The sequence below is a fragment of the Leptidea sinapis genome, chromosome 4, assembly GCF_905404315.1.
Source record: "Leptidea sinapis chromosome 4, ilLepSina1.1, whole genome shotgun sequence".
In the NCBI taxonomy this organism is placed as follows: Eukaryota; Metazoa; Arthropoda; class Insecta; order Lepidoptera; family Pieridae; genus Leptidea; species Leptidea sinapis.
The window spans coordinates 534,560-562,216 of NC_066268.1; the positions used below are offsets into that span (position 1 = coordinate 534,560).

The 27,657-nt window shown below is 37.2% G+C and overlaps 1 protein-coding gene across 2 annotated transcripts in view; it reads right to left on the bottom strand.

The window, feature by feature from the left end:
* Positions 1-22,565, bottom strand: part of LOC126980008 (glycine receptor subunit alpha-2-like) — a 57,946-nt gene extending 35,381 nt beyond the window's left edge. The window contains exons 1-4 of one of the 2 annotated variants that reach the window (XM_050829632.1): positions 22,318-22,565; positions 14,918-15,065; positions 9,679-9,761; positions 8,194-8,420 (exon numbers count right to left, since the gene is read on the bottom strand). In XM_050829632.1, the coding sequence (XP_050685589.1) occupies positions 8,194-8,420; positions 9,679-9,761; positions 14,918-15,065; positions 22,318-22,397 (538 nt within the window). In that variant the 5' untranslated portion in view covers positions 22,398-22,565. Of the gene's footprint in view, positions 1-8,185; positions 8,421-9,678; positions 9,762-14,917; positions 15,066-22,317 lie in introns of those variants that run through there. The other variant, XM_050829633.1, reaches the window with a different exon arrangement.
* Between the last annotated feature and the right edge of the window lie 5,092 nt (positions 22,566-27,657).

The following is a 27,657-nucleotide window of genomic DNA, read 5'->3' on the forward strand; positions in this document are numbered from 1 at the left end:
ACCTCACTATCTTTGAGAGTGCATTGTTCAATCTCATGGCTATCATCTACCACAATCGGTAGTTGGTAAGAGCCCTCGGATGGAATCTTAGAGGTTGCGGACTCGAGTCCCACGTCGTTCATATATTATGAATTCTGGTATATTTATGTATACTAATGATTTTTGAGATTCTCGATATTTCAAACGTCATGCTCAAGGGGCGAAGTTATTAGCGCATATGTTGGCAGTTTATTATTTGAATCTACCCTCTCTTCTCTCTTTTATTAACGAACTTAACTATCGTCAATAAACTACCGGTTACATTTTTGAACGCAATTACGGCATACAATAAAATGGAATCAGGAAGGATACAAAAATATATGCCTCAAAAAAAAATAGAGACATGTAATTTAAAAGATAGGTTATGCATGTATACCAGAATATAATCCAGGAAATCTGTAAGGAGTAAATGTTAAAATATCTGCAAAAAATAAGAAAAGGCGCCAATGTACAAGTCATTACATGACCACATTCATTCAATGAAAAAATTATTATCAACCCAACAGTTAGTATATTCGTCTTGTTCCACAATCTTTTTTATAGTTGTAAAAATATGGAACTGGGATGTACCGAGAGTAAAAATTAGCGCACCACACGGTCAGTCGCAACCACAGCCTGAGCATCCACCACCTGTAATGCGTTCTAGACCTATGTACAAAAATACAAGGTAATGCTCACATAGCCTTCGCTCAATTCAAATTCAAATTCAAATATTTTTATTCAAAATAGGATTTAAAATCACTTTTTGAACGTCAAAAACTACCACCCATTCAAAAGAGACTGCCTCAGACCTGAGAAGAATGGGCGCAAGATACTCAGACACTACAACGAGCACAGTATGGGCTCCGACATAATAAACAACAAACAGCCTTTCAGATGTAGATGTAGATACACTCGGCATGCCGGTCGGCCGCGGACGGGGATGTAAATTTAGTTTCGTATGAAACGTGCAGTCATTTGACATAAGTTTGAAATAGTAGTAATTGCAGTATGGCGATTGGTGATGAAGTCTATCCGGCTAAGTTTGAAAGCGAACGATTACATAAAACGTAGTGGACTTCGGCTATCTCCATTTTTTACAAGATTATAGCCGTCATCTGTCAATCTATCAATGTCAGCATGTTTCATACAATCGAGTAAATCGCTTTTTTCTTAGAGAGATTCGCTAGGCTCGTCGGCCGCACTGTCGTACACCAAAGAGAATATAACACTACGTTCTCGCACACTAACTTTTGTAATTAACTAATAACTACCACATCTTCGCACTCTCACAAACAGTCATAAAAATGGGTATGAATCATAATGTCAGTACAAAGAGAACATTCAACGAATTTATGTCAACAGATGTCGCAAGTGACATTCTACAATATTTACAGCTTATAATCGCATGTCTTACTCGAAATCCAAATGAATTTTTATCCGCAACTTTAACTATAGCAAGTGTAAGATAAATTAAAAGTTAAAAATAAGCTATCGGATTGAATGTGTCGATTTCTCGATCACCATAGCATTCAACTTGAATCAGAAACCTCGTTATTAAACAGAGACTAATAACTTTTCCGCATATTAAAGTATGACGGTCGTTGTAATTAAAACCATGTTAATCCCTCTCGTTTCACGGCACAGATCAAAGTTAATTAGGTCATCGATCATGCGATGAAGGAACTTGTTTAAAACCGCATAAAATTGAATACGCTTAACAATTGGCTTTTGCAATAATAATAAAAATTTTAATTAAAAAGAACGGCTTCTAAAACACTATTTAAAAACAATTTATATAATATGCACTAAAATGTATTAAAATAATTGCGTATTTTTATACAATCTAATTAATTAATCTAATTCTAGTTACGATTATTGCTATTTTTGGAATCGGTGTCCTCTCACCGCGTCCCCGCTCTTACCTCTAGCATCCACACGTAGCGCGTGCGACTAAAGCACATCTCACCTTCATAACTATGTATGTTACAAACCTATCTTGGCTGACACCGACTCGAAGAATTATCTAAAGCGGTTGGCGCGATATTGAGTTATTCGTGAATTAGTCGCGCATATACTTATAGCAAATTCAAGACTATTATGGTAGTCTTATGGATCCCATTGTCAGACCTGGATGGACCAAATTGGACCACACAGAAAGCACCAGATTTAAAAATTATTATAGTCCTATAAATACGGACAAGAGGTGACGAAATAGACCGGACCTGTACTTAAAGGAATGTTGGCGGACCGCAAAAACTATAGGCAGATGACCTCTAGTCGCCGATAACCCTGATGGAAACCGCGAACAGGGAGAAATAGAACAGAAATCTTCACTTATTTAAATTTCTAAGTTAAATTGTATTGTTTATTCTTAAAAGTTGGAATAAATAAAGCTTAATAATTATTAAAAACACCAGCGTACGGAATTGCTTTGGACCTAGGATGGCGGAGACCTATTTTTAAAATTTCCCATGATGGTCCTGTATTTGTGAGTATCACAAATTGGGATTAATATTATTTTACAATTTCAACATTGATAGGTACTCGCTAAGTTTTTAATCACATCGAACAAATGTTACCCTTTTCATTGTGTGTCTTCTGCCGTATTCCTCTCGTGATCTGAGGATATTTTCAACTTGTACCGTACCGCCGATTGCCCGTACTTCCATTGCACTACTGACTGAACTATCATCATCCCCATCTGGTTTGGCATTCATCAATTCATTCGCTGCACTAATAAGGTACTATATCTCTTGCAACAACAGCTCACATGTGGCTGACTTCAAAAGAGCGCAAATAGTTGAATCTTTTGCTCTATGGATGTTCCTGGTTACTTTATAGTTTAATTTGTATCGGCCGTGCAAAAATATATAAAAAAGAAAATTAGACAGACACAGAAAATAATGATATTAGTAATAAAATTTGAATTCAGTCAAACTGGTTGAAATTTCGAACTTAGATTAAAGGAACATATTGCCGCCTAGAGGAATAATCATCCCGAAAAATCACACTTCGTGAAACATTTAATTGACACCGGTCAATCACTCGAAAACAATAATAATTTTAATATTTTACATACATGTGAAAAAGGATTTCGATTGAACGTGTTAGAGCAATTAGAAATAATAAAACACAAAAATAACATGTTTACATTTTTGAATGAACAAACAAATTTGGTCCCTTCACCATTGTTACGTATCTCTTCCGGGGGTAATACGTCACAACAGCCGACCAATCACAGCGCGTCATTTCATGGGACTGAAATGAGACGAAAAGAGCGATTTCCGGCTCATTTGATCCCAGCGGAAACTCCATAGGGAGTGCCGCTTGTGCCTCTCTCTCCCTAAGAGAAGGTCGCCTTCGATGTAGGCTTAGAGGGCACCTGCCCAAAGCCAACTGCAGGTGGTGTTTAGTGGGTAGGCACCTAGGTTTTCACGTGAGTCCCACATAACCAACGCAGACTTAGGCTGCGTTAGTATGCATGACCATTCACCACCTCCCTCCCGTCGTTATCCCGGAGGGTAGCTCTTTCCCTTTTTGGGCGCAAAGAAAAAAATAAACTCATTTGATTCAGTCTCATGCCAGATTTTGGCGAGGCAACACGTCCTGAGGATGCTTAGTGTAGAGGCGAAACACGTGTCGAATTGTTTTAAAGACAAATATTGGAGGAATTAACACTAAAGAAAACTCAAATCATTTGGATATATTCATCTTATTTGGCATCAATAATACTGATCTAGGGTTAAAAGCATGAAAAGTGTCGAGACCGTTTACATCGAAAAATTACCACTATTGCATCATATGAAGAAGGATTTGTTGAAACTTGCTTTTTTATGGAAAAGGAGGACAAACGAGCGTACGGGTCACCTGGTGTTAAGTGATCACCGTCGTCCACATTCACATGCGACACCAGAGTGAAGGCGGACGCGCTTTTTTTGAAGGTACCCATGTCGTATCGTCCCGGAAACACCGCACAAGGAAATTCATTCCACATGTTTGTAGTACGTGGAAGACAACTCCTTGAAAACCGTACTGTGGAGGACCGCCACACATCCAGATGGTGGGGATGATATCCTAACTTGTGGCGTGTCGTGCGAAAGTGGAATTCGGCGGCAGGAATCAGGTGAAACTATCCACTACTTTACGAGTGAAAATCTTAAGAGCAATTGAGATGTGTAAGCAAATAAAGCAGAATTTTTAAAATGGTTTTTTGCCAAGCAATTTTATTCACAACAAAATTGTTTCAAATGCATAGCAACTCGAGGAAAATTGTATTTTTTAAAACTTTCTCACTTTGGGTTGTTACTGCTTGAGTATACTTGTACTGGAGCCACCGCTCTTCACAATTTGTGTCGGAAAAACTAGTTACAAGTGCTATACCATGTCATGCCATTTTCATTTTTAGATTGCCAGCTACAAAAGGGTTGGCTATTTTACTTAAGTCGATGCTTGTTGCTCTTTCATCTATTTTCAAATTCGTGATATTTTTAGTGACGTATCCAAATACTTCTCGTTCATAATTTATTGTATATTTTTTTTATGGAATAGGAGGACAAACGAGCGTACGGGTCACCTGGTATTAAGTGATCACCGCCGCCCATATTCTCTTGCAACACCAGAGGAATCACAAGAGCGTTGCCGGCCTTTAAGGAAGGTGTACGCGCTTTTTTTGAAGGTACCCATGTCGTATCGTCCCGGAAACACCGCATAAGGAAGCTCATTCCACATCGTTGTAGTACGAGGAAGAAAGCTCCTTGAAAACCGCACTGTGGAGGACCGCCACACATCCAGATGGTGGGGATGATATCCAAACTTGTGGCGTGTCGTGCGAAGGTGGAACTCGGCGGCAGGAATCAGGTTAAAAATCTTGTTAAAATTTGGTAAGTGAATTTAATTGCGAAAATTTATGCGTTACTTTGCGGAAATCCATAATTATACAAATGATTTAAGTTTCGAGACGAGGTCTCGTGCCAGATTTTGGCGAGACAACACGTCCTGAGGATGCCGTGTGGGATGTCGTGTAGAGGCGAAACACGTGTCGAATTGTTTTTAAAAACAAATATTGGCGGAATTAACACTAAAGAAAACTTAAATCATTTGTAGAATTTAATTGCGTCAACTCTTTGGCTCCTTCTTACGTCCAAACTACGTCAGTTGGTGCTGGGGATAAGCCTAGCAAAACTCTCTAAGAAAAAAGCAATTCACGTATGAAACGTGCAGTCGCTGATCGATTGACAGATGACGGATATAATCTTGTAAAATAGGGACATAGCCGAAATCCACTACTTTTCAAGCAACTGTTCGCTTTCGAACTTAGCCGATTTATACTTCGTCGCCAATCGCCATACTGTAATTACTATTACTTTAAACTTATGTAAAATCACTACACGTTTCATTCACACTTCATTTCGACTGTCGAAAACAACCCTTCTGGGTTGCAAATATATCGAACTCAGTGAGTCTTACGTCTATGTGCCGTTTGGTGTCGAGACACTTGGCACGTGTGGGCCAGAGGCGCGGAGAATGTACAAAGTACTATCTACACGCCTCTATAGCGCTAGCTATTCAACGCGGATATGCTGCCATTATTCATGCTTCACTTCCCCGTAATAATTGTTTTAATCTAGTGTTATTATAAATTTAATTATTAAATTTGTTTTATTTTAATAAATATTCACACGGTTCATCTTTGATGTAGGCCAATTAAAAAAAAGTGGCCAAGTAAAAGTTGGACTCGCCCATGAAGGGTTCCGTAGCAGCATGTAACATAATATAAAAGTTATATAAAAAGGAAAATGATATTAAATTATTTAAATGGAAAAAGCAAAAAAATTTTGCTCAAAAACATACAGTGCAAATGCTCTCATCATTTATACGTATTACAAAATATTTACTAGATCTCGTTCAAACCAATTTTCGGTGGAAGATTGAATGGTGTACATCAAATATTTTTTTAGTTTAATCATTCTCTTATTTTAGAAGTTACAGGGAGGTGGGACACACACTTGTACCACTTTGGAAGTGTCTCTCGCGCAAAAATAAATTGATATCAATAACCTCAATATCATTTTTGAAGATTGATTATAAAAAATTTTTTGAGTTTACTGAAACTCAAAAAATTTTGACTATTGAAACTTGGTAAATATATGTTGTAAAAATTTATTGTTTTTTTACTATTTTTGTGTGAAAATGTTAATCTATTTACCAAGTTTCAATAGTACCTACAGTTCACTATAAGTTTTGGAAAAAAGTGGCTGTGATATACACGGACAGACAGACAGACATGACGTTTTTTGCCATCTAGCTACGGAATCCTAAAAACTAGTAATATCCATTTAGTCATTAACAACTTGTCCTATATGTTGAATGTAGGTCTAGGCTTATGGGACGCTTGCGTAATGGCTCTTCAACATGACTAGGCAGCCGGCATACAGTTTTATTCCACGTCAGGACTTCGCTTAAACAATGTTCTAAAACCGGTCAAGAGCAAGTTGGAATCTAAAACTTACAAATTCAGAATTAAACAAGTCTTAGCCCAAATATAGTAAGTTGGAAACCACCAAATTTCTTCTAACCATTAATTATATATCTATAAGAGATTTCCATCTTTATATTGACTCATCATTCATTTTACGAAATTCCACCCGCAACAGTTTTTTATGCAATTGTTGTGTGAGGGGTATTAAAACACGAATGTGGGTTTTAAAGAGAGTCTCGCGACTCGGCTTCACTTCGTGTGATAATAGTATCAAATGAGTGTTTTACTACCTAATTATCAACAGTTGCATACAAGACTATATCTACACCCATAATATGAATCCTCTATCAAAGATTCTGAAGCAGTTAGCTTACTGCTAACATTAAAAAAAACAGTCCTAGTAACTATATATGCTATAACAATATCATCCAAAGGAGTGTCATTATGAAAACGGATGATATAATGTTGCAGTGAATTTCATTACAACACTCGTTTGGATGATGTAATGGTTATTAGGACATGGGTGTGTTAATGTTGGCAATAAGCTAACTGTTTTAGAATCTTTATTAGAGGATTTAAAGCATGGGTGTATATAAAAGTCTTTTATAAATATTAGGTGTACTAAGTGAAACTGTTTAAGGAGAAATCCTTTTGTCGTTATTTCAAAATCACTATATCTATTTAATGTTTAAGGATATATCTGTATTTGTTTCTAAATAAATAAATAGGTTTTAAAATGTAACACACTGGCTAAGGCTAATGTGAGTATTCATTTAATTAACAACTCTAAAATCTAGCAGGTGCAACCATTAAAATATCTCCAACGACTTGTCCTACATAAAATGAATTTAGGTTTATGCTCATGGGACGTGTATACAAAAATGGCTTCAACAGAACTAGGTAGCGGGAATCTTCTAATGTAACCTGTAGCAAATTAAAATATTTTTACAACTATTTCACACGTGATCCTCTAGAGGTTAAAGCTCTGTGTCAGTGATCTTTGCGTCAGTATTTTTAATGAAGTGATTATAGATTTTCCAGAAATTGAAGCCATCTAAATATGAATACCAGGAACTAACATAAGCTCTTAGACTAAACCTTCCCAAATCGGCAGTGCTCCAGGACACTACAAGTAGATTGTCCAGATACACCAAAATCAAAAGTGCCGTACGGCACACAATTCTCTCATCAAGTTCTGACATTTATTTTGTTTACAAGATGATTTATTTTGCATGGTCTTATAGCTTGTTTCAATAGGCTTCAGATAAATTCACTCAAATAATACGCATTGGCAGAACGCTGCGCGCGCCGGATCAAGATCAAGCCGATTTGAGGCATACCGCGCGCGATCAGAGCTTCCCGAAACGGAAAGGCTAGTATTGCGGATGTCCATGGGCAGCTCTTTATATCTTCCCATCAAGTGAACAACATGCCTATTAATCCCCTATTATATATAATACTATCCGTTCCCGCCCGCTTCGCTAGGCAAATTTTAAAAGGAAGGAACGTTGAAATTCGAAAAATTAGTAGCTTTAAACCACCTAGAATAACTTTCGCATCGAATGGTCGTAGGTTAATGTCGATACGATCAGTGGTTTAGGCGTGAAAGAGCCTCAAACAAAGATCATTATCATTATATATATAGAAGATATAGATAATGCTTTTGACGTACTAGTTCTACTGCTACTACTTACAGCTCTCCATCTGCAGTTTGCACTCCTGTGTATCATGAGGGTAGATCAGGAAGTTCATCGCACACGACAGCTTCAGAGTTAGCTTCACCATGTAGAGTATAGTCTTGTCCTTGTACAGCCAAACGTAATGGTTCGGAATCGTCATTGTCTGGAAGGTGACGGACTTTGCGTTCTTGAAGAAGGAGTCGGGGCGCCACATGTGTTTCAACCAGTCTACTTCTAGGAGTCTAAAACATTCAACAATTTATGGGTAACAAAAATAGTTAATTTTTATAATAGGAAAACTAATAGTACTATTCTTAATTAGTTTTGTTTCACGTTCAACTTGGGTTAAGAAAACAGAATATAATTTAGCAAATAATTTATACATGTCATGGCAGTTAGTAAAATACTTTGAATTAGGTAACAGTAACTGATTATAGACCAATATTAATCACCAATATCATATTAGTCGTTGTATCGCTCTAAATGAAACAATGATTGCAACTTCATACATTAAGGATTATTCTCAAATGATGTCGTATATGTTATACTCGACCTTAGTGTGGGGGTTATAAGATCGGTTACCTTACACCAGTAGTTAACAACTATTGAATTCGATGATTTCTCGATTTTGACATGACCTTCGTACCAATTCACTAAGGAGCTTTACGGTATTATAAAACAATATGGAATAACCATCCTTCCTAGTATATACATGATATTTATCTTTAAAGACTGGTATTTTGTGATTATATTTTGTGGGCAAGTTCTTACCATCAGGTGAAAATAAAAAAATTTAGACTTCATCAATAATTCTCTTAAAATAACTGCATAATAATTTAAAGAATCTGTAGATATCTAAATGTATAGCTACTAACCTTGTTCGCTACTGAACTACTACTTTAACTATGGTATCCACGTTTTAACTACTCTTATCTGATTTATTCTTATACATACAATCCTGTTCTTAGTTTCGTAGGATGTAGGAACATACATACCTAAAGGAAGGAGGAAGTCCCCTGGAGGATGGCAAAGTTGTACTAAAGTTCTAGGCGATATGAAATTCCCCGTATTGCAGTTATTCATATTCATCCCAAAGATTTCCACGACAATCGGTCCTGCGCTGCCCTCATCCAACGTATTCCGGCGATCTTGACCAGATCGTCGGTCCGTCTTGTGGGGGCCTACCAACACTGCGTCTTCCGGTACTTGTTCGCCATTCGAGAACTTACTGCACCAACGGCCATCTGTCCGTCGAACTATGTGCCTGCCCACTGCCACTTCAGTTTCGCAATCATTTGGGATATGTCGGTAACTTTGGTTCTCCTATGGATCTCCCCAATTCTGATTCGATCACATAACATCTAGTTTAGATTCAGTGATTTTCAAAAATTTAGAAAGTATATTAGAGATTTTCTAAATTAGAGAACCTATTTTGGTACGTACACCTTCCGCATATACGGGTTTTGTTAATTATAACTTGTATGGCAAACAAATACATACCGATATTCTGTTGTCATATTCTCTGGGAGCCTTAGACGAAAATCCTTCCAAGTTTGAGCAAAAAATATATCCGCTGCGTATGTCTGCAGAAAAAAATTTAGATCTTAAGGATTATTATAATTATAATATGAGAATAAGTACTGAGTAAAAATTTATGGAAAAACATGATATTTGTTCTTGGTTTGTCAACTGGCCATATTTTTTTTATCATCATGGCAGCCCTGCAACTTCTGAAGATGCCAATGCATTTCTTACTTATCGAAGTGCTTTGTATTTGGAAACATCCAAGGAACGTACTTTTACATGGTGATTGTATAGTTCATGATCATCATCAGCCGGAAGACATCCACTGCTGGACAATGGCTTCTCCTAAAGATTTCCGCGACGATGACTTTAGATATTTATTTATTTTTATATATAGTTAAATAAATGAAATAGCCTTTATTATTACTAGTAACTTAATTTTTATTATAAATTAAACTTAAATTAGCTTAACTAATAATTTGTCTCTCGACAAAGGCCTCCTCTAAGGACTTCCACTTTATTCGGTCTCTAGCTATTTTCATCCAGTTCGGTCCTGCTATCCTTTTAAAAACATCCTCCCACCTTCTAATCTGTCTATCTTTCCTTCGTTTACCGTCTCTTGGATACCATTCTGTTACAGTTTTTGTCCATTTCTCTTTCTTTTCCCTCAGAATGTGTCCAGTCCATTTCCACTTTTGCCTTTGACACATCTTGTGTGCGTTATTGAATTTTGTCTGACTCTTAATATTTTCTAACTTTACTTTGTCTCGTCTCCTAACTCCAATTACGCTCCTTTCTATGGAGTATTGGCACATTTTAACTTTTTCCGAGAGATGGTCTGTTAGAGCCCAAGTTTGACATCCATATGTTAGACATGGGAGTATACACGTGTTGTAGACTTTTCTTTTTATTCCTATGGATATTTCAGGGTTTTTAAGATTTCACTCAAAGACCAGTAATTTTTCCATGTATAACAAATGCGTCTGTCTATTTCTTTCTTCATGTTATTTTCAGGGGTTATTAACTGTCCTAAATAGATGTATTCTGTGACATATTCTACTGTTTCATTATCAACTACTATCGAACCAGTTGTACCTGATGAGTTGGTCATGATTTTCGTTTAGGACGCATTTATTTGCAAGCCGGCTTTATTACTTTCGTTTGCAAGTTGTTGCAACATGTGCTTTAGGTGGTTTTCACGTCTCACGTCGTTTTGTGGATGTCATCTGTAAAGCGTAAATGGTTAAATTTTTCGCCGTTTATATTTAGGACAAAACGTTCCCACTCTAGGTTCCTGAAAATCATCTCTAGCACTGCTGTGAAGAGCTTAGGAGAAATAGGATCGCCTTGACGGACACCCCACTCGATGCGGAACTCTTCACCAGCTGTCTCCAGTTTGACCTGTGCAGTACAGTTGAAATATACACTTATAGAAGACGAATATACTTGTTATTTACTAACTGTTTTCGCAGTGCATCCTAAATATAATCATGTTCCAGAGAATCAAACGCTTTATTCAAATCGATGAACCCTATGAAATATATTTTGTTATATTCATAATATTTTTGTAAAACCTGTCTTAGTACGTGTATATGATCTGCAGTTGAAAAATTACTCCGGAAGCCTATTGTTCTTTCGGTTGATTCTCTTCTAAAATGGGTGAGATACGATTTAATAATAGTTTTGAGAAAATTTTGTAAATATTGAACATAGGCTTATCGGACGGTAGGTCCCAATATTGTAGATTTCGTCCAATCAGCCGGTATCATTTCAGTTGCCATTATATTGTTAAAAATATCTGCCAGGTGTGGTGTAATAACCGCTGATATGGTTTTAAGGAGCTCATTAGTAATTTGATCTGGCCCAGGAGCTTTTTCTAATTTCTGGCCTTCAATAGCATTCGTTACTTCTTTCTGAAGAATGCTAGGCACTGGTTCTATGATTGTGAAGTCTTTGAAGGAACGTTCACTTTTTACATTTTGGTTCCTGCTATAAAGTTTCCGATAGTAATCCGTAGCAATTCTTAGTATATCTGGTCTCTTGCTAGTAAGATTTCCGTTCATTTTTTTAAACTTGACATCCAATCCTTTTTATTATTCAGGTATTTAGAAGCCTTCTTTACTCCACCATTCTTTTCAATATATTTTGTTAAGGTTGTTTCTCTTCTCACCTTTCTATCTTTTCGTATGCTCTCATTAATCATTTTGCTCAACTCAGTTATTTTTATCTTGTTGTCTTTCTTGTTTACTAATAAGGTTTTCCTTTCATCTAACAATTCTTTTGTTTTATCCGAAACTACTGTCTTATTTTTAAGTTTCAGTTTTCATTAATTTTACCAAATGATCATATTTATCTTCTGCATTAATACCTTGAGCTAATAGATTACTTAAATTTTTAAGAAGGTTATTGGCGTTACCCGTGCAATTTAAGTATGTTCCTCCTTTCTGGTATCTTCTTTTCTTTTTTATATATGTGCAGGATATAGCACCTCTAACCATTCTGTGGTCTGTATTAAAGTTTAATTTATTTATAACTGAGATATTTTTAAAAACTTTGACGTTATAGAAATAGCCTCAAAGTTATTTTTTATGTATGGTTAATGCGAGCTAAAACTGTCCATGTTCCGCACCAAGCGTACTACCAAATAAAATCTTTCTAACAAAACATTCGTACAACGAACGAGTCAAGACATCCGGCGTATCCATAGCGTAAATTATCAGATGATAAAAAGGTAGGATCGACTTGCTCGTGCAGATAGCCATTTTGATAGCCGCTTAATCAGTATTACCTATATTTTTAGGGTTTGTACTGTAACAACTGTGCATATTGCGTCCATTTCCTTTGCATTACAAAATACGAAAATGACTGTTTTCAAAGTCGCTAGTACTCATACCGCACCTTGGAAATGAAGCGTATGCCGTTATAAGCTATTTTATGATATATAAGATACACTGAGTTCCTTTTTTATAATAGAGGGGACAGTGGGTAAGTGGTTTACCTGATAATAATAATAATATTGACACACTTTTTACAAATTATCTTGCTCCAAGTTATGCATATATAGCCTGTGTTATGGGTTACAAGACAATGATATATTTAATACAATATACATACATAAATTCATATAAACATACATATAAATATACAGAAATACATTTAAACATCCATAACTCGGAAACAAACATCCATATTCATAATATAAATGCTTGCACCTACGGGGATTCGAACCCGGGACCTCTAGCTTAGTAGGTAGGATCGCTAACCACTCGGCTATACAGGTCGTCCTGATGGTAAGTAAATCAACAATACCAGATATCAAGAGATGCTTATATATCTTATATCCTCGAGAACTTTTCCGGACGGAATTATAAACTTAAAAAATACAGTTTCTGTTTTTTTCAAAGATATTTTCAAAGATTCCATATTTGGAATTATATTTTTAAATTGGCTGAACCGGATTCTTGCATTGTCTTAATTCAGCTTGTCCGAATATTTTAGATACTGTCCGTAGATTTTCTGAATTTCATACAAATCTTCGAAATCAAAGTCAAATAATCTTTTGAATTCTCAGTATAAAATATTTCATTTAAATTACTGAATCTCTCATATTTTCGGAAAAAATAGAGCTCGTGAGAAGAACCTTGTCCATATAATTACAAATAGTACACGAAAATATCTATCCAGTTTGGTGCAGTCGTTTAGAAGCTATGCGCACACATACATTAGGGCTATTCATTTTTATTTGTATAGATTAACTTCCCCACTCATTAACTCCTTATTCAAATCCAGCCCTTTTGGAACATTCCTCCAGCAAAGTTAAAACGTAAAATTCTTTCACAAATACACAAATGCGTCGCTTGGTAAATAAATTTGGAAAACTGCTGAATGTGTATAATTAACCTAAAAACATTCAAGATGACGTCAAGCATTTTTTTTTAATTTTTCTATCTCAGGATTGCATGGCACAAACAAATGAGGCTACAATTAAAATTTAAAGTGGGTAGTCAGACATTTTTATTCGTTTCTCAACTATTAGCGTTAACGAGATTTTTTTTTAGAATAGAAACCCGGGCGCGGTTTGTGTTTTTTTTTTATAATAAGAATTTGACATTTAGCCCGACTCCGATCCTTCCCTTCCCTGAGGAGACCTGTGACGCTCTTAGACATCGGCCCTTTTTCCCAGGTCATAGTTTTGAGGGTAACCGGCCGTTGCGAGTTCCTTGTCTAAGCAAGTGTGGTCGGAATCAAATACAATAAAACTTGCAGATTTTGCCTTGAAGCTGATGCAATATTTTCCTCCTATAGCAATAGCAATGACAGTACAATATTGTATATTTCATTAAAAAGAGTGCAAAAAAAGAATGCTGGGAGAGTTTCTTGCGCCGTTTTTTCTCTCTCAGAGCACCATTTGTTTCCGAAGCGGTAGTATCTAGTATATTAAAAATGACATCAAAAATAATTCCTTTTTATGCTTAAGACACTTATAGATAACTAGTGACGACCCTAGCGACTGGGTCTCTTGCCATTATTGGCACGTTATAGTGAACAAACCACTTTATTTGTAACTCTATGAGAATGAAGAATATTAATTATACTGAAGTTGTACGGTGATTAGCTTTGGTTTCATTTGTGTTCACAATCTGTCTTTTATAAAATTTAATTATTTATTTATGACGACCAAAGTAGCCCAGTGGATCTTTATAAGTATTTATGTATTTTTAAGTTATCATATTATATAAAATATATAACCAAGCTAAGCCTAGTTTGGGACAAGACGAATCTAGAAAGCAGACGGGCTCTTGACCAAGCAACTGCCTCTGATATTCATAATGAGCTGATTCGATTGTATACACCTTGACATTAATTATAGTCGTAGCAGAAATCACCGTCTTCTGGCGTTACCCGCGTGTCGCGTGCCGCGGGAATCGAAATTGTTTATAGGCCTCGTAGAAGCCCGCCCTAATTGTGATCTATTTACTAACAGACTTGAGGTGTTAGTTCAGTTGCTGCTCCAACTTTGTGAGTCCACGCATAATAGCGTCTTGCAATAGCAATGTGCTTGATTAATGTAATTGGTATTGTAACCGTTTTAATCAAAACAAACAAACAAATAAAAAATAATTTGTGTAAAAGTGTCTCAATATTATATTATAATTAATATAAATAATATTTACTGCCCATCTTCTGGAATTTAATTAATGCATACTGTGCTTACCATAGAGTTCTCATCAATGGAGTCAAGGCCCATGACAGTGACGTGGAAGTTGACGATGGTCGGCTGATCATCTTTCTTGGGAGGTCTCATCTTGTCGTACAGCCGTGGATCATCCGGGAGAAGATCTTGAAATGACTGCAGAGTTGCGCTGAAAGATGAATCTATATTGTACAACAAGTATATCTTGTATCAAGCAAAAAATTTTGAGTTAAGGAACAAATGTTAAATGAGCAGAGATTGGAACTTGTGGTCACTACGGTCTTCTCGGGTATTACGTTAGACAATTTGTCATGTTTTTTAAGTGATAGTGTCTGGGATAAATACGCAAATAAAATTTGAAAACAAAATTTTATGAACGGTGCGGGACTCGAACCTCCGTCCGTGCGAGTGCTCTTCCAACTTTGTATCATCATAAAATCTTGTATGCTTTGTTCACCTCACATCAAGTCCCGCATCGTTACCAAAATGTTGTTTTCAAATTTTATTTGTGTATCACGTTAGATAAAAAGCTTCTTTTGGGTCCACATAATGCCCAACTGGCAGATAGACTCAACTCTGCGGCATACGCCTTTAGAAAGTTTAGGGAGTACACGAATGTTGCGACCGATAGATTAGTGTACTTCAGTTATTTTCACAGCATCATGACGTACGTACGGTATTTTGCTGTGGGGTCATGATGCTGACATAGACTGTTCAGGCATTATAAATAAATTTAAATGTTTTAAAAAAAATTAACAAAAAAACAACCGACTTCAAAAACACTATTCCAAAACAATAGATATACCTAGGTAACATTGAAAATGTTTAGAAAATCAAAAACGGCTTAATGTAGAAAGTTGCCAATACTTTTATTGATTTTCGAAGTAATCTACGTTCCTCTCTACACATCGTCGCATTCGATGGAACCAATGAGAAAAGCAGTGGGCCAATTCTTCCTTAGGGGTCTCTTCTATGGCATTTTCGTACGCTTTTACCGCAACTTCAGGGCTCGTAAAGCGAATACCTCGAATTTCATCTTTAGTTCTTGGGAATAAATAAAAGTCGCAGGGCGCCAGGTCAGGACTGTATGGCGGATGACTCATTATCTCGACACCTTTGCCATAGTCAAATATTCTACAGTCCGTTTTGCGGAGTGCACTGAAGCATTGTCGTGGTGAAGGAGGATCCTGCTTCGAGGGCGCTGCTGTTGAATTTTTTCCAAGACAACAAGCAAACAGCGACATACCAGTCTGCAGTAACTGTCCTTCCATCTTCTAGCACAACTGTCGCCAAATGACATTTCCGACCAAATAATGAGGCAATCATCTTTTTCCCTTGATTTCTTCCTTTCTTTACTTTCTTTCTGGTACAAAGCTTCCTGACGTTACTAAATGTTCGTGTAATATTTTTTGAACTTGACTCATACCAATGCCTAGGCTTGCCCGTATCTCCTCTATCATCTTATCTTCCTCTATCATGCGTCGCACAGCACTGATGTTGATTTTAGTAGTCGCTGTTGAAGGACATCCCTCACGCGGATCATCATTGAGATTGCTACGTCCACGTTTAAACTCGTTAGACAAATTATAAATAGTGGCACGAGATGGGGCTTCATTAAGAAATGCTTATCGCAGCCTATCATAGCTTTGTTGTTGAGTAAGCCCACAACGAAAGTCATAATAAATCATTGACCGTAAATTATCTCGCGTTAGGTTCATTTTCACGTGTAACAAGAGTTTTAGACTTACCGCCAATTCACCAAAACAAATGCCAAATAAATGCATTATACTACATTAGGTTACCAAAGAGTTCGAAAATTTAAATTCAAAAAAAGCAATGTTTCTAACTGGCCAGTTCTAAACATTTTCAGTGTGCCCCACGTAAGCCCCAAGCTCTAAAGGTTGATGCATCCAATATACTTTTAACTTTGAACTCGATTCATATATTCGATTCAGCATCTTACAAACTAATTTGTTATGTATATTACAGCTCATTAATAATATATTATAAATACTCTATTAATTGGAAGGAGTGACAGTTGAGTTTCTTATATGTTCTATTTTTTCCGAACATAATATGGTAGATTCAGTAAATTAAAAATTTTTTAACAAAAAGCAACCGACTTCAAAAATACTATTCCAAAACAATAGATATAATATGCACTAAAAAGTATAAAAATAACTGCGTATTTTTATACAATCTTATTAAATAATCTTATTCGAGTTACGATTGTTGTTATTTTTGGAATCGTTTTTTTTGTTTTTTTATTTTTAGTGAATTTTAAGTACACTAACTAACAATTTGTCTAAATATGTACTAAATTTTTCATTACAGAAATGAACGTAAGCGCTTTGCAATTTGATTACAGACAGTTATAAATTCTGCCACAGATCGCACCCTTGCTGTAAGTCGTTAAGTGATCAATGGGACTCCCATTGATCACCATATTTGACTACGACAATTACTTGACCATAACTATGTTGTGGTAGATGACTTAAATATCCCCATAGCATAAAAAAGATTTGGCTGAGTATCGTTAATTTTCCTCCTAAGAATTGAAGGGTTCCGTTACTTTGTCATGGATTCCGTAACCAGAACTTAACCAAACCCTCACCAAACCATTTTTGAAGTATATACTTTCAAATAAAAAAGAATCATCGAAATCGGTTGTCGTGATACTGAGTTATTCGTAAATTTATCATCCACTTTGCTATACGTACGTATAGCAAATTTAAGACTTGATGGTTTTCTCATGGATGCCATTGTCAGATCTGGATCAAAATACAATGGGACCACACGGGAAGCTTTCAAATAAAAAAGAATTATCAAAATTTGGTCTAAGGTAACAAACATAAAAAAAACTAACGAATGGAGAACCTCCTCCTTTTTTGAAGTCGGTTAAAAAATCGCTCCGTCGTAAATCCTACTACTCCATAGCTGAATATCTAAGTGATCAGACAGCCAGGGACTAGATTATGATTATTTTATAGCGATAGCAATGACAGTACAATATTGTATATTTCATTAAAAAGTGCGCAAGTAGTCTTCTATCGCATTTATCACGGGGAGTGTTCCGAAGAGCTATTTCACCTGATTCCAGCCACTGAATTCCACCTTCGCACGAAACACCACTGATTAGGATAAACAGTGCGGTTTTCAAAGAGCTTTCTTCCACGTACTACAAAGCTTTAGAATGAGCTACCTTGTGCGGTGTTTCCGGGACGATACGACATGGGTACCTGCAAAAAACTGCGTACACCTTCCATAAAGGTCGGCAACGCTCCTGTGTTGCAAGAGAATATTGTAAATTGAACCAAAAACTCTGAGAGACATCATAATGGCTCTTCGCTGATACAAGAGATGTTCTCTCATTAGCCCTGTAATTTCACCAGTTTTTACATTACTGTTTCACTGCAGAAAATACCACCGCTCTAGTACCCATCTAGCCAGCATACAAAGTAGCCTCCCACTTGGGAAAAATCACCACCCACTCTCTCTTGGCAGAGGAATTGCAGGAGGTGCCCTAATTTCTTATGGGTACATGATACACTGCCAGTACATAATATATGAGAACCTGTTCGCTCATAGACATAATAGCAAATTAAAAATAATATTGATGTACATAATGTCAATACTCGAAACAAACATAAACTCGCAATTCCCTCTACTAGGTTGTTTAAAATTGCTATATCTTTTAAATTCTTTACTTTCCTTATACGATGACTAAAATCATTGACTAAACTGCACTAGGTATACAGGCAATGCGCCACACATTCATATGGTGTGGGTGACACATAAGTGTGTGATGTTCGAATGAGCTGCAGGAATCAGGTGACACAGTTCTTCGGAAAACTCCCGTGAGAAATTGTGTAGAATACAATGATGGAATATATCTACGCAACTCAAAATTCTGCAATAGGTTGTAAGAAGTTTCTTAGCAGTTCATATGAAAATTCCTACCATTTGAAAAAGTATGGCTCAAACCTGAGAAGAACGAGCACAAGGAATTAACCGACCTTCTTTTTTTTAAATAAAATATAACGTTATAATGTACAAATTACAATTTTGTTTTTATTTAATAGCCTAATCGTGTTTTCATTCAGAAAGTCATTTATGTTTTACTTAACTTTACCACACAAACGTTTTTTTATTACATAATTCATTTGATTTCGTGACACATTTGTTTTGTACATTTTATCTACACCCATGCTTTATGTCCTCTATTAAAGATTCTGAAAAATTTAGCTGCTTGCCAACATTAAAACACCCAATGTTCTAATAACCATTACATCATCCAAGTGTTGTAATGTTGTACTGAATTTCATAACAACACTCCTATGTTTTTTTTTATCCCTTCATGCGCAAAGAATTTCAACAGACAGCCACATTCTTATTGCTCGATACGTGGTATCTGTAGGAATTTCAAAAAAAGAACATTTTCGTTTACGCGCGTTCTACACTACCAGAACGTCGCGCGCCGTAAAAAAAAGTAGGTTATTCGAATCCCCGCCATTTTTCTTCGATATTTTTATTGTTTTGCTTACAAAAAATGAGCGATTCATTTTTAACGCTGCAAAATAACATTATATTCGAGTGAATTTTAATTATTGCACTATACTAAATGGAAATTACTACTAAAATAAATAATTGTTTCATTAATACTTAGTTTATTTGTATATAATCAGTAATGAATGATATTAGGTTATTACTAGGACTGGTGTTTTAATGTTAGCAGTAAGCTAAATGTTCCAGAATCTTTTAGAGGATTCATATTCTGGGTGTAGATAAAGTCTTGTATGCAACTGTTGATAATTGGGTATTGGGATTAGGATCCACATTCGTGTTTTAATACCCCTTATTAAAGTTGCATAAATAACTATTCTGTGATCATGTATAAAAGGATAGCCATCAAAACTATAACTTGTAAAAAAGCGACCAAGAGCGAGTCGGACTCGACCATGAAGAGTTCCGTAGCAGCAAGTAAAATAATTTAAAAGTTCTTGTAGTTCATTTTATGATCGATGTTTTATTTAAGTTTAATTAAGTTATTGATAATACGACTTATGAAGTATAAAAAGAAACTACTTACTAGATTTCGTTCAAACCAATTTTCGGTTGAAGTTTGCATGGTTATGTACATCATAATTAAATTATATTTTTTTATTTTCATCATTCTCTCATTTTAGATGTTACAGGGGGGGATGTTAACTATTCAGTTTGGAAAAAAAATATTTGAATTAGTCATAGTAATATCATTTTTGAAGACCTATCCATAGATGGGTTTGATGAAAAAAAATTGAGATTCATTTCAAGTATGGAGAACGCCGAAATTTGTTGTTTTTTTTTCTATTTTGCGGTTCACAGAATACATTTACTTACCAAGTTTCTACATTTATAGTTCTTATAGTTTCGGAAAGAAGTAGCTGTGACATACGGACGGACAGACATGACGAATTTATAACGGTTCCGTTTTTTGCCATTTGGTTACGGAACCCTAAAAACCAAGTCTCACAACTCAGTTCTTCTACTAATACTATTTATTTAAAACATAAAATATTTTTAATATTGAAATGGCCACTTTAAGATGTTGTTAGTTAAGTTAATTACTTTATAACTTACTACAGAAGGACCTATATATAGGGACGAAATAAATTGACAGACTTGGTATTTGAAGTAGGCGTTACTTTGCGGAAATCCATAATTATACAAATGATTTGAGTTTTCTTTAGTGTTAATTCCGCCAATATTTGTCTTTAAACACACGAGACTCGTGCCAGATTTTGGCGAGACAACACGTCCTGAGGATGCCTCGTGTAGAGGCGAAACACGTTCGAATTGTTTTAAGACAAATATTGGCGGAATTAACACTAAAGAAAACTCAAATCATTGGTATTGATCCTACTTGACAAACTCAATTGACATGAATCTCATAACGTTATACGGTAGAACAACTGAGTTGCGATACTTGGTTCTTTTCACAAGTTATGTTTTTAGTAAAAAACATAACATACTTTTTTTCTATTTGTTTTTAATCTGGTCAAGATCGCTGGAATACGTTGGATGGCAGCGCAGGACCGATCGTCGTGGAACTCTTTGGGGGAGGCCTTTGTCCAGCAGTGGACGTCTTCCGGCTGATGATGATGATGTTTTTGGTGGCATCTCATTTCTTTTTGTAGATAATCCAATTTCAAGACTTGTAACTCTCGAAACTGCATATATAACTTTGTAATATGTAATGTATTTATTCAGTTGGTGTATCTAGCCATCTCTACATATCCACATTGAGCGCCTTGTCGTTCAGGGTAAAGTGGAGGGTACCAGAGGGCGGGGACGGTCACCCATGCGTTGGACCGACCAAATTAAGTCCGCTGTGGGTGGTCCATTGAATGAGTGCACAAGACTGTCGGCCAGCAGGGAAAAGTGGCGAAGTCTCGTGGGGCACACCATATCTGCCCCAAAAGATTCCACTTCGTGATGACCACGACCGCTCTGTCAAGAGAGTAACGACGAAGAAGAAGTATCTAGCCAACTGGACCAAAATTACAAAATATTAAAGATTTCTCTTGACTAATACACTTAATACTCATAATTGTATTGTAAAGCTTCTATGTCTTCTAGAAGCGCCTTAAGCTTTTGATGATCGGTCAGTCAGTCAGTGAGTGACAAAATAAAAAAAACTTCGACTTGTTATAATTCTTAAACTACTGGTTCAAATTGAATGTAATTTTAAAAATACCGCGTTTATACAATGCCTGATTGGTTACTAAAAATTTAGGCTTCTAGTTTTATCCACAACGAAGTTATAGGGAGTCGAAAATGGCCTAAACGGCTACGAAAAAAGGATGGTACATCCTAGGGGATACTTATGAAAAAGGTGACCTAGTTAAGTGAGGCTTTAAAAATCAGTTCTAAAGATTTTCTGCTCGCACTAACCCATTTGTGGAGTATTAATAAAGACGACATAACTGCCTAGGTACGAAGAAGAATAAGAAGGCAGTATTAAAAACATCGTATTTTTTTTGTGGTTATAGATTTTGCATTGATTCGTTTCATTTCAAAATTCTTTATTAATAAATTATCACTACAGAAATGTACAGCGATTTTCGTTAGAACATTAAACATGAGAATGGCTACAGAACTTTGAGGCTAGAAAAAGAAGGAACGCCTATTAAAGTTTTAAATAACATAAATCTCGTTAAGATAAATGTATAGCTGCTACAATTACTTAAAATAAATTGTGACAATAACATCCAATGTGTATTATTTGAAAATAATTACGATTGTTGAAAGATTTTGGATTTACTTTACAATTTTGGTCTACAGATATTGAAATTTTGCGTGAGCGACAACTATCAGTAGAATTCCTTCACTAATAAGTTCTTTATCTAAGCCATGAAAAAAAAACATATTTCTTTACTCACCTTGCGTAGCACAAGTCACCAGCACCGAACCATAGCCTCAGCAAAACAATAATAACCCACAACAATTTCGCCGCAAGCATTTTAAATTTCGAACAAGATAAAGTCTAGAATAAACTATTTTAAACCAAATTAAATTAATGAATATCTATCTCCATATCTAATAGTTATATAAATTTAATTATTATTAATATTTTATTATATCATTCTGATAGCACTAGCAATTAATTCGCTTTAAAACTTTTTGATAGATGCGGTTGAAAGCGCGCGAAACAGTGAACTAAGCGCGGAACTTTTTCTTTTTTTATGCTGACGCATGCGCCCTTCGCTATTCAGGCTAAAAATATTTTTTGAGTGTTTTCACTCTTATAGTAGACTTATTTTTATATTCCGACTAATGAACTTTTGACATCCGAGAGGGGGTTAATGAGGTTTGTCCTATAGCGATATAAAATGCACCCCTAATTGGATTTCCTTGATTTCATAACGTAAATACTAATTAATGCAACGGTAGCAGCGTTATTGAAATAATTTTTAATATAGATGGATAAGCGTGGGGTGGGGTTACTTATAGGGAAACTCACGATATCATCAATTGACAGATGACAAAAATAATTTTTACGGCGCTGTAGCTAGTGAAATTACTGGGCAAATGAGACTTAACAACTTATGTCTCGAGGTGACGAGCGCAGTTGTAGTGCCGCTCAAAATTTTTTGGGTTATTCAAGAATTCTGAGCGGCACTGCATTGAAATGGGTAGGGTATCAGTTACCATCAGCTGAACGTCCTGCTCGTCTCGCCCCATATTTTCATAAAAAAAAAGAACTTTTTTTTTAAGGTGGTTACATTATTTTGAGGGTTTCGTACCAAGGCCAGGGATGCCTATTACTAAGGCTGAGATCTACAGAGCGTACAATTTATCCAATTATTTTTTTTTGATATATCTTGAGTATTAATTCCGCTAATATTTCTTTTATTTGCTTATTTATTTATTCATGTATAGGAAACAAGCAGTGTTACAATAATAAATATTAACACAACTTAAAACTCACACTTTCACTAGTGAACTTTTGTATAGTATAATTTTTGGACACTTCTGACACACACTTCTGACGTGTTACCTTTAAATCAATAAATTTAATTTATAATTTCAAAAATTAAAAGTAACGATATATAATATATTCATCACATACCCATATGCGTCACACACCAATATGCGTCACTTTTATATACTTTCCATTATGCATACATAATATAATCACGCCTCTTTCCCGTAGGGGTTGGACCACTTCTTTGCACTTGCTACGATCCATACATTGTCTCGCTTTGTCCACATTTTTTACGCTCGCTTACCATTATACGCAGAACAATATTTATAGTGACGATTCGAAAGCGCTTAGTATACCTAAGCCTAAATGAATAAAATTTATCTGACTATAACTTTTTATAAAAAAAAAACGATACAGTAAAAATAAATTTTCTCCACATTTTGAGAGGTTCTTTTTTTTCGAGAGGAGGAATAGTAGATTGTTAACCGAGGGTCGAAAGAATCAATTCCCGAGGTATTTAGACTGGCTATAGTCCGAGTAGGAATTGATTCTTTTGCCCGTGTTAACCACTGTACTTTTCATTTCGAATATGAGGAAAATAAAACTAGTTGTTTATATAAACTATTTATTGATAATATATATAATATTACATGATAAAATATATAATATTAGTAGTACCTATTTAAAATGAATTATCAAATTAGGACAATTTACGTCGACTTTTTAAATTTTAAATATGGAACTCACCGCGTAATTGTTGTGGCTTTTCGCTCAAAGAAGTTTGCGCTAAGTTCACACTGGCTGTTTAGAAAGTCACATGGCCGCAATTTTTTTAAATAGTTTTCTTACATAAAACTCTTCACAGCTGACAGCACGAGGACGTGGGCCGTGTAGGCCGCAAATACTACTCAACAACAGTCGCGAGGCGTCTCCTAAGGAGACTCGAACCTCGGACCGGCTGTGTGCTTGTGGATCTGAGGTTAGTAATAATTACTACGTGACTCTGAAACTTGATGTACATTAAAAGTACGTTTTGAATATCGTAATTTTCATGCTTAACTACAGAAAATAATTAATTATTAATTCTTTATCTATATATATATAAAATGAATTGCTGTTCGTTAGTCTCGCTAAAACTCGAAAACGGCTGGACCGATTTGGCTAATTTTGGTATTGAATTATTTGTGGAAGTCGAGAGAAGGTTTAAATGGTGAATAAATATGAAAATGCTGAGAATTAAATAAAAACAAGTATTTTGTTTTTCCTTTAAAGAATAGTTTAAAATGAATATCTACTTAGAATTTCTATAGCTTTCTAACACATATACTTAATTTTAGCCAACTATAGTTGGTAGATTAACTGTGGATGGAACAGAATATTATGCAAGATGGCAATCGAATAAAATAATGATTGAAGTACGTTACAATTTATGTACGATTTGATAATATTTGGTAGTTCTGAGAATCAGTCGTCATCTAATTTTTATACCCCAAATATTTTAATTATTGACTTTTTTCTTATTACTTTATATGGCAATACAACATTTGCTGGGTCAGCTAGCTATTTATATTATTTTACAATATGATAATATGAAGTCGGATTTATTTAATAAAAAGTATTTATTGTACTTTAATTTATTGGTATTATTTGAAAAAAGTAAGATTGAAATCATAGTAACAAACAATCAGTATTTAAAGAAATATAATATTATTATTACATAAATAATTTAGAACGTTGGAAGGACTACCATTTGCCATAACGATCTTCCACTTGTATTAACCCACTTACTTCATGGGAGCTCTCTTTAAAACTCGTGACCCGGCGGAATTCAGTTCATTCCCTGTTCGATTCAGGCAGGCAACGCGAGCACACGTGCCGCGTTATCTGTCCTCCTTCGAATAATTTTATTACCTGCGTTATCGCACTATCTGCTCAGGCCACCTGGGCTAGCTATTGTTATCGCGCGCTATTGTTCGGGACTCTTTGAGTCTCGCACCTGTTACGTTCCTTCGCGGAACGTAGCTTAGTTATTATCTGTGTTAATTAACCGGTTTTACGATCGTGTTAGTTAGCACCTGTGCTATGTTTCGCGATTCTGCACGCTAATCGTGTGTGTTTGTGAGTTGCAGTTCGTGCCGTGTGTGTCTTTTCCGCGGGGGCCTGCACAGCGTGCATCGGGGTTCCGGCCCAGTCAGTCTACATCCAGCAAAGCTAAGTCTTAGGCTTAATTATTATTATTAATTTCTTTTAATTTTGCATACTTTATTATTTTTAATATTATTTATTAAAGTGCAAGTGTACAACTTAACTATAGTTGTCCACTTAATTATTATATTCCCCCTCTGCCTGACTCGGGCAGCGGGGGTTGTTGCCCGCTCAACCTAGTTATTAAATATGACAACCATGGCTTCACCAATGGTTGCCGACGAGGGCCTTCTAAGCGCCCTACTAGATAGGTTATTCACGGAGAAGATCGCTCCGCTAATGAAAGAATCAATCAACGAGACAGTGGATGCCGCTATTAAAGCGAAATCCAACAAATATAACTCGTCATCCGACGTTTCGGGTTCCGACGGGGAATCCGAAATGGAATTAGGAAATGACTCCGACGCAAGCTCCGTGGCCTCGGTCAAACCGAGAAAGGTGATCACCCGATCAGCCCGCCCGCCTGTCCTTCAGGCGTACTTTGACGCGCAGGCGACCCCTAAGGTCCCCGCGGTCAGTCCTGACCGCACGGAAGCCCCTCAGGCTTCCAGTGCTTCACCGGCCCAGCCGGAAACCGCTCTACCGTCGAGAGCGGTGAGTGTCGCGTCGGATGCTGACGGCTTCATCACCGTCAGTCGCAAGGAGAAGCGCGGTCGCGAATCGCCTTCTCTTGATGGCACACCCGCCAAGAAAGCCGCGGCCACGACTGGCTCCACTCCCGCGCCCGCGCCCGCTAAAGCCCGCGTACCGCCTCTGACCAAGCGCCCGCCTCCTATTTTTATAGGAGACCGAGGCCACTGGTTAGTTATCAAAAATAGGATCCCGAAGACGCTCTCCTTCCAGGCGAGGGCATACCAATCTCTCATCAAATTAGAGACCAGAGAGGTAGCGGACCACCGCGCCCTGACATCTCTTCTTAGAGAGCTGAGTGTGGGTTTCCACACGTACGCCCTGCCTGAGGAGAAGCGTCTGAGGGTCGTTATTAGGAACGTCCCCAGAGAGTTAGACGAGGCCGACATTCTGTCGGACCTCAAAGAGCAGGGTTACCCTGCACACGAGGTGCACCGTATGCGCGGAACCACCAACAAACAACCATTTAACATGGTTCTCGTCGTCCTCGACCTCACGCAAGAGGGAAAGGAAATTTTTAATATTAAATCGGTTTGCTCCCTTCAGGGCATCCGGGCCGAAGCTCCTCGCAACCGCGGGGGGCCTGGTCAGTGTCACAGATGCCAGTTATACGGGCACTCGGCACGCAACTGCGAACACACCCCGAGGTGTGTGAAGAGCCTCGGAAAACACGGCACGCCGGAGTGCCCTCGACCAGCGCAATGCGCGGAGCCCCCGGCCTGCGTCTTGTGCGGGGAGAAGGGGCACTCCGCGAGCTATCGCGGGTGTCCCAAGGCACCCAAACACAAGCGTCACCCAGGGCGCCGCCAGCCGCAAGGCAGAGCAGAGAAGGTGGAGTTCACTCCCACCTTCAAACCTGCGCCGCTTCCGAAGGTAAACGCCTGGGCGAGGTCTCCTCCGGCTGCCAACGCTGCCACAGAGGCCACTCTCGCGGCCCCCGCGCCCCTCCGGCCACCGCTAGCGTCCCGCCCGGCGGCTTCGGTCCCGCGACCGAGGCCACCGGCGCCCGCGTCCGCGGCAACAGGTAACAAAGGCGGCAGCACCTTTGCCTTCATGTTCGAACTGTCAGAGCTGTTCGACATTGATGAAATCACAGCCCTGGCCAGCAGGCTCGATGCTGTCAAGGACGACCCGCCGTCGCTCCTGCAAGTTGTGGCAGACAACGGCAAAATATTCCGTGCCCTCACCGATATAGGGCGAAAGTATAAAAATATTCGCGATGCCTAATTACGTAAGCGGACGGGTTAAACCACATACGCTCCGTATAACGTATTTTAACGCCCAAGGCCTTAAGCCTCAACTAGACTTGGTGAAGGAGTTCGCTCACGAACATCAATTAGACCTATTCTTAGTGCAAGAGACATTTCTAAAACCACGTATACGCGATCCGCGTATCGCTAATTATAACTTAGTCAGGAATGATCGCACCACCCGTATAGGTGGCACCCTCATTTATTTG